The sequence below is a fragment of the Pteropus vampyrus genome, unplaced genomic scaffold (assembly GCF_000151845.1).
Source record: "Pteropus vampyrus isolate Shadow unplaced genomic scaffold, Pvam_2.0 Scaffold436, whole genome shotgun sequence".
Classification (NCBI taxonomy): Eukaryota; Metazoa; Chordata; class Mammalia; order Chiroptera; family Pteropodidae; genus Pteropus; species Pteropus vampyrus.
This window is the reverse complement of record NW_011889217.1, coordinates 1,445,855-1,453,856: the sequence shown is the minus strand read 5'-3', so window position 1 is coordinate 1,453,856 and position 8,002 is coordinate 1,445,855. Positions and strand designations below refer to the sequence as shown.

Sequence of the window (8,002 nt, the reverse complement as noted above, 5' to 3'; positions counted from 1 at the left end):
TATTCTGTGGACTCCCTTCTCTGCACAGTGAGTCCCTCGTTGACACTTCCTTGGGCTCTCAAGGCCTCTCCAGCAACGGGAGCATGTCCAAGCTCCCCTTGAAGGACCCTTTTCTCTTCAAGGAGCTCTCTTTCCTCCCTCTGCTGCCTAAAACTCCACCTCAGTCAGCCTCCCCCTCTTCCCAGTCCTCCCCAAATTGGGTCACTCCATCTGACCAGCAAGGAGCTCAGATCAATGTCCCATTTCTGACTCTGGCCGAGTGTGAAGCCTTGGAATGGCACCTGCTACAGAGGCAGCTCCAGCTTCAGTGGGGTTTGCCAGCTGTTTTTCAGAGATCTCAGTACACCCAGAGCCCCGTGCAGTATGAGCCTTGTGACGAATCCCAGTCTCTTGAGACTGTGAAAACTTCCTGGCCAGGGAGGCCCATCTCTGTCCTCACAAGGGAACTACTCTTCTTCCCGGAGCATGCCCGGAGGCTGCTGGAATTCCACCTCCAGAGGCAGTTGATTCATCATCGCTGGGGCCTACCCCAGAAAAGCCAGCAGTCCTTCCAGTTGCTCCTGTCCCCTGCTCACCAGCAGACTCTGCCCTGGAGCAGTGCAGCCCTAGCCAATATGAGTGTTGCCCAATCCTCAGCCCTAGAGGCCACTGGTGCTGGTGACCCTTTCTCAGCCTTTGAGGACCCAGTGTCAGTCCCCATGCCGTGCTTGTTTGACCATACCAAGGCAAAACTACAGAACCACATCACCTCCAAGTGTGGACAGATCCACAAGGGCAAGGTCCCTGCCCATGTTTATAGGTCTTGGGCATGCATAATTCCTGGGAGTCTAGAAGAGGTTCCCCCGACCTGCATCCCAGAAAGCAAGAACCTGGAGCTACAGGCAGCAAGTGACCCTGACCAACAACAGAAAGTTATGCCTTGGATGCCACCAGCCCCTGGTCAGCAGCAACAGTCCTCACCGGATGCTGTCATTGAACATCCTAAGCTGCCCCAAGCCCTGTCCGAGGAAGCCATCGAGAAACTGGAGACGACTTTACGGCACAAGTATCTGGCCTTCTTGTCAGGGCTCCCTGCTCTTTATTATGTGGCTCTCTCCAAGGCCATGGCCCCAGTTATTGATACTCAACCTATAATCACAGAGGTGGTGCCTGAGCCTGTCAAAATCCTAATAGAACCTCTGACTCAGATGATCTCAAGTGAAGAGCAGTGTCTAAGTCCTGAGCCATGCTTTCAAGATGCCAATGAGACTTGTACAGACACTGCAGATGAGTCCCAGGCTGAAGAGCAGGTGGAGGGAATGACCGAGATGGAGCCTCCAAAAAGCGAGACAGAGCCTGCCAGCCCCTACTCACTTAAGAAAGCTTTCTTGGCCAAATTAAATTTCCACCTGAGAAAGAAGATCCTAGAGATACAATGGGGAATTCCCATAAAGGCAAGGGAGTCCAGGGAACAAACCGTAGCAATCCCAGAGAACACATCCACACAGGAGTCTCTTGGGAGTCCGAACAACCAAGGAAAAACATTGCTCCAGGAGCTCCCCATCCCACCAGACACTCCTCTTGCCCCAGATCCAGAATGGCTCCATCTTAAACAACAACTGACCATTGAGTTAAAGGCAGTGCAAGAAAACCAGAAGCAACCTAGTTCCAGAGCAGCATCCAATGGTTCCGCTCACTCGTCCTCCAAGATTTCACCACCCAGTGGGGACATGACAGAGGCCCAGGTACTTTGTGTTCAGCTGGAGGCCAGTGTGAACAACCCTGGCCTGGAGGAGCCCGGGAGCACTGAGCCCCACAGCCCTGGCAAGAGCAAGGGCTTAGCCCAAGACCCCACACTGGCAGAAAAGGGAGAGGACCCAGGGAAACTCAAATTGGCAGGAGACCATGGAGGAGATGCAGGGTTTGTGCTGTCTACAAGAGACGAAAGCTGCCTTGCCGAAGTCCAGAGGCCAGAAGGGATGCTTCTGAGCAGGACACCTCACAACCCAAGGCGACGAAAACACATCTTTCACTTTGGCTTTTCCTGTCAACAAAGTCTCCAGTATTTCTCTCAGCTTCAGCTCTCAGAGCTACCTCCAGCAGGGAAGGAATCTGAGAAGAATGACCTGCGAGACAGTCAAACTAGGCTCAGTGGCATCCTCAAATCAGCCAAGATTCCTGAGAATGCCCAGCCTGTGGGGCCACAGGCATCACAGGGTCAGCCTTTCCTGGGTCATCTCATCTATCATAAGCCATTGCAGGGCCAAACTTTGCAAAGGAAGGTTTTGCAGAGGCAGCAGAGGCAGCCGATGCCAGCTCATACTCACAAGAGGCCCGGCCTTCCAGATTCAAACTTGAAAAATAAAATGAAAATCTTTCTGCAATGTATTAATGTCAAGACAAAAGGCAAAGTGCACAAGGAATCCATGTTCTTGACAGCTGAGAAAGTGGCCAATACCAGAAAAGAAAATGTAGAAAAGAGGCTAGCTACAGCCAAAAGTCCCACGGGGCAAACTAAGGCAGAGAAGACAAGAGATGACCCCAAGGCCCAGTCTCCCCCTACTGAGAAGCAGGTGGGCCTGGCCATCTCAGATGGTCCCCATTCCCCAGGCAGTAAGCTCCGGCACCGCTCTATCTCCCATCAATTCCACTCTGCCTCAGTGTTGGGCCACCACCGCCACTGCCTTCGGCACTGTCCTCGAGTGGCTTGTGCCACCCATCCAGGAAATCCACCCTAAATTTCAACACTCACCTCAGAGGGAAATGTTAGTGTGTTCAAGAAGACCCAGCACAATCAAAAGACTTTGTAGGCTCCCCAGCCTCTGCATCCCTTGAAGAGGGCTGCTACTGTTATTTTCATTAATGTGCAGGTGGGTCAGAACGCCACCCAAAATACAATCTATATCTCTAAGCAGAGTTGTCTGTCTGCTCCTTCTCTGCACTGTGGTGTGTTAAGGGAAGGCAAGAGGGATGTTAAAATGTCCTTCCTATCTAGGGAAGGAACTTTAACTCACCCTTAAGGCTGGTCAGCATTCCACACAGCTCCTCCAAGCCCTCCCCTGAACAGTGGATAAAGGGACTTAAGCAGAGAAGGATGGCCTTTGTCTAAGGTCAGTTGAAGGTAAAAGTCAGACTTGAATTCTATCATGGCTTCCCAGGGTGTCCTTGGGACCAGAGGAGCAATGTGGACATGAGGATAGTACTGACAAGGAAGAATGGCCAGGTATTCCACAGGCAAAATTCATTGATGACTCTGTATACAGCCACATCCGGAGAGGAGCCTTTTAGAGGAGTGCTCCAGCCTTGAGGAGGTACATTGTATTTATCAAAAGCACATAAGTAATGTAACAGAATGTCAAAAGCAAATGACAGAATCTTCCCCTCTCTGTTCTCTGTTGGTTATTAGTTAGATCTTTTTGGAGAACTCATCTGGAAGGGTGCTCTAGCTCTTGCCTGTACCCCACCTCCGGTACCTATTAGCTGCAGGGAATGAGTGAGACCAGGAATGACGATCACAGTAGGACTTGGCTTGGATAGGGGTTTGTCCCCCACTCCCAAGTGCAAGGAGGGAAGGAGCAGGGATGGGAGCATATAAACAGAATTCTGAGTATCTGAGACAGAAACTGACATGTTCCTGACCTGCCATATAAGAAAACAAACCAATTTAATTTATGCTGAAAAGAACCTAGAGCCAGGAAGCCAACCCCATGTCCAAGTGCTTTGGGGGAAATTAATTAAATCTGAGCTTCATTCTGCTCAGTGTAATAAAAGGATGTGAGTTCTGGGAAAGACACAGGGTTTTCGAAACATGTCTGAGCCTGTCAATTACCGCCAGCAGCTTGTACCCAGCCCTCCTGCTGTGTCTCATTTTTACACCACCTACATCTGGGATCCTCCTTCACTTTATTCCTTTCACTAGACTTGCCTCCCTGAATATTCATATATTCACACACACACACACACACACACACACACGTGTGTATATATGTATGTATGTACATATGTGTGTGTATGTGTATTTCATGTACTATATGGTGTTAAACTCAGTCAGCTCTGTCCCCTCCCAGGATCTGCTTGGTGCCTTCCCTTCAGAGGATGAGTCTTGTCCTTTTCTCAACCAAAGACTACATCATGTCAGCCTGCCAGCTTCAGTCCTTGTTTCCTGTCATCCTTCCCCATTTTCTCATTAATGTCCCACCATGTTCAGAAAGCACCAGAACCACTCACCTTCACTGTCAAAAAAAAAAAAAGTTTAAAGTCCTTGGAAAGTATCTTGTTTCATTAACCAGACACAGAAAGTGGCCATGAGTCTAGAATTTAATGGTACACGAGTTCTAACAAGATAAGCTTCTTGTGATAAGTGACACTATGGGCCCTTTGCCTCTCTCTGAGAATGTCTAAATTGCCTATTTTAGATAAATATCTGTTTATCATTAATGGAAATATAATGTGAAATTCTCTGAAACCCTTGGTATGAAATGGAGAAACTCAAGAGGGAGGCTGAGAGGCAAGCTGAGATCTGTAAGCAGCTGCTAAGAAATGTTAAGTCCTTCCAAACTATAGCTTGTCTACATGCTCCCTCACACATAGACTAAATGAAGTTTCTCATACAGACCTTTTTTAGGAGGCCTCTTGAATAACTTGCCATACTGAGACATAACTAGAGCTCTTTCCTGCTTCCTGTTCAGAAAACACTCCCTGCACTGTCACCTCCAACCCCAAGCACCAAACAGGTGATATACAACCACCAACAGCCTCTGTAGCCCAGACCACAGAGTGGATCTCTTAACGGTGGCCAACATACTCATATTCTCTTGACCTCCCTCCGTAGGAGGTGTGAATGGACCCTGTCCTACCTTCTCCTGTTAACTGGGTTGGGGCAGATATTGGTCTCCCAAGAAAGAAGACTGAAATCCCAGACCTTAAGGAGGCCATTGCAGAACAACATAGCTCAAGGCTGTGCTTGTTCCACTCAATGCAAGCTTACGTATGAGTAAAAGATTTGGGTCATCTTTGGAAGGAAACTTCTGGCTGAAGTAGCCAGGGAATTATTTCAGAGAAAGATGATAAACATGAACAAAGGGCAGCAAAACCTCAACACAAGGAAAACATTACAAAATCCTTGAGCATGTTTTTTTATGATTTTCAGGCCAAATGTGTGACTCTTGGAGAGGATGCAGATTTTAAGGTCACAGTCACAAGGATGGAATGTGGAAAAAAATCATTAGAGCTAGAATCCTAACTCTGACATTTGACAAGTTACTTAACATTTCTGAGCCCCAGTTTCTTCATCTGGGAAAAGGGAAAACTACATCCATACCCCAAACCTCATTTACCATTAATGTGCTGGTGATTCCCAAAGCCACTTCGCTGTGCTAGTCTTCCCTCTGAGTTCTAACTGTGGAGCCAATAGCTAGGGGAAAACTCCATCTTGGTCCAAAGGCAATGCAAATTAATTTGAAATATCCAAACATGCTCTACCTCATCAAACTGTTTTCTCATGTCAGGAAATTGTATCACTATACATCCATATTATTTGCTCAGAACATACATCAAGTCAGTCACTGGGTTCTAATTTTGGTATCTCTCAAGTTGTCCCCTTTTCTCTACTTTTACTGCCTCTGCCTTAGTTTAGTTTCCCATCCTTTCTTTCCTGAATAGTTACTACAGCATCTCATAGACCCAGGGCTTATGATAGTGGCTAGCACCTAAAAATATGTGAATGGTACTTAATCCAAAGTCTGGACTGAGGAGGCAGATAAATTATTCCATTAGTGTGATGAGTGCTATGATGTGTGGGGTCCTGCCACAGGAGGAAGTACTCAGTTGACCCATAAAAGGGTCACAATAAAAATGACCTTAAGAGGCATCTTGTATTCAATAATTAAAATATTTGAGTACTTACTATGTGCCAAGAAATATACCAGACGTAACAGTCACCAAGACACAGGCCTTGCCTCCATGGAGATCATTATCTTATGGTGTAGACAGGCTTACATGCCCAAATTGTCTAAACATATGCCCTTGGATATCCAATAATCATCTTAAAAGTGATCTGCTAGCCCCTCCCACACCACTCAATCGCACACACCAAAACTGTTCTCACTACAGTATTTCCCACATCAGTTAATGGCACCTATCTCTTGCCAGTTGTTTAGGTCAAAAACATTGATGTTTTCCTTGATGTTTTATCTCTATTAGTTTATATCCAGTTCATCAGAAAATCTTGTCTCTACCTTCAAAATGAATTCAGAACAGAACTACCTCTCACTCCTTCTGCTGCTACAGTTATTGCAACAGTATAACTAATCTCCCTGCTTCTTCTTGAGACTAAACCTCCAATAGTCAATTCTCAACAGAGAAGCCTGATGGTCCTCAACTCTAGTTGGGGTCCTGGCTACAGATGATTGGTTGATTGACTGACTGATTGATTGGTTGATTGATTGATGTATATAAGACCATGAGACCAGATAAGATCACCAAAGTAATAAGTGTAAATGAAGGAGAGATCTAAGGACTGGGCTCTGGGACATTCCAATGATAAGAAATTGAGGAGTGGAGAGAGGGACCAGTAAGCAGAGGAAACTGAGAAACAGAAGCAAGCAGGAAAAGCAGGAGAGTGTGATATACTGGAAGCCAAGAGAGGAAAGTATTGCAAGGAGAAAGAGCAATTGCATAAAAAGTTGCAAATCAGCCAAACAAGATGAAGACTCAGAGCTGACCATTAGATTTAGCAACACATAGGTCACTCATGGCATTGAGAAGAACTGACTCAGATGAGTAAATGTAATAAATTCAAAAGGGAACGGAATGAGAGTGATTGGTGTTAGAAAGTGTAATCAACTCCACAGAGGTGCAGATCAATGAGGAAATAACTGTAGGAGGAAGTGGGACCCAGAGAGGGCTTTTTTTTTTTTTAAGATGAGAGACGTGGCACATTGGATGTTGCTGAAAATGGTGCAGTCAAGAGGGATAAACTGATGATGTAGGAGAGCAAGGTGAGAACTGATGGAGCAATGTGGTATACAGGTGAGGGGACAGGAGTGAATGCCCAAGCCTAGGAGATGGCCTTGGCTAAAAGCACATACACTTCACTGCCGACAAGTAGAAAGAAGGTAGCATAAATGAGGGAAGACTTTTTAGCTTAGAAGAAAGTGTTTTTCACATGTAAGAGAATGTGGACAAAAACCAAAAAGGGCAAGTGAAGAGCTTGGAAGGGACTGTAGCTGTGGGTGGAGGGAAGGGTATGGATAACAAAAACCAAAAGCCAGAGGATTGGATGGATTCTGGAAGTTACCATGGCAAATTACTATTAGAGCTGAAAGAGTGGGTGTCCAATTGAGAGTCCAGGTGGGCATAAAAGGGTAGTTGAAGTTGCTGATCATGTGCGTAAAGCAGGTGCTCTTGGAAGACTGGAGCATCAGGAGAGATTGCAGAGAAGTTCTAGATGCATGGAGCCTAGAAATACACAAAGAGGGCAGATGTGGCATCCTCGTGTTCAGCAAGCGACAATGGACTTTTGGGAGTGGGAAGAGAGAACTGGGAAGAAGAAAGACAAAAGGCTGCCCTGAGCAGATGGACCTCTATTTTGGACCACTCATATCTCTCAGAAGGTGGCAGCTCAGCATTCCTACCTTCTGACCTATTGCAGAGGAGCAAAGAGCTGGAGGAAGTGCAGGAAGTGCTGACGCTTCCTTATAATGTGGTATGGGGTCTCTGGGATGTCCTTGCCTCACTGATTCCTAAGGAAATCAAGGATGACTCAACATCCCATCAAACTAAGAGGAGGTGATGGCAGGACTCTCTTCCTCTATAGGACCCCAGCTCTTAGCATGATGTATCCACTGCTAGCAGGATGCAGAAAAACCAGGATGAGAAGAAGCAAGAACGTATCCCTCCTCTGAATGGAGACTCTATGCCTGAGGTATGGGAGCCCAGCCCCTAGTGTGGCCTCTAAGGTAAGGAGGCACAAGGCCTAGGCCTGCTGAGCCAACACCCTCCAGGTGTTTTCCTAAAGCATCTC

At 46.7% G+C, this 8,002-nt stretch overlaps 1 protein-coding gene across 1 annotated transcript in view; it reads left to right on the top strand.

Annotated features, from left to right (window-relative positions):
• LOC105306483 (protein FAM205A-like) overlaps positions 1-2,717 on the top strand; it is a 7,099-nt gene extending 4,382 nt beyond the window's left edge. The window contains exon 3 of the mRNA XM_011381526.1: positions 4-2,717. Within this exon, the coding sequence (XP_011379828.1) occupies positions 4-2,717 (2,714 nt within the window). The remainder of the gene's footprint in view (positions 1-3) is intronic.
• The last annotated feature ends 5,285 nt before the right edge of the window (positions 2,718-8,002 follow it).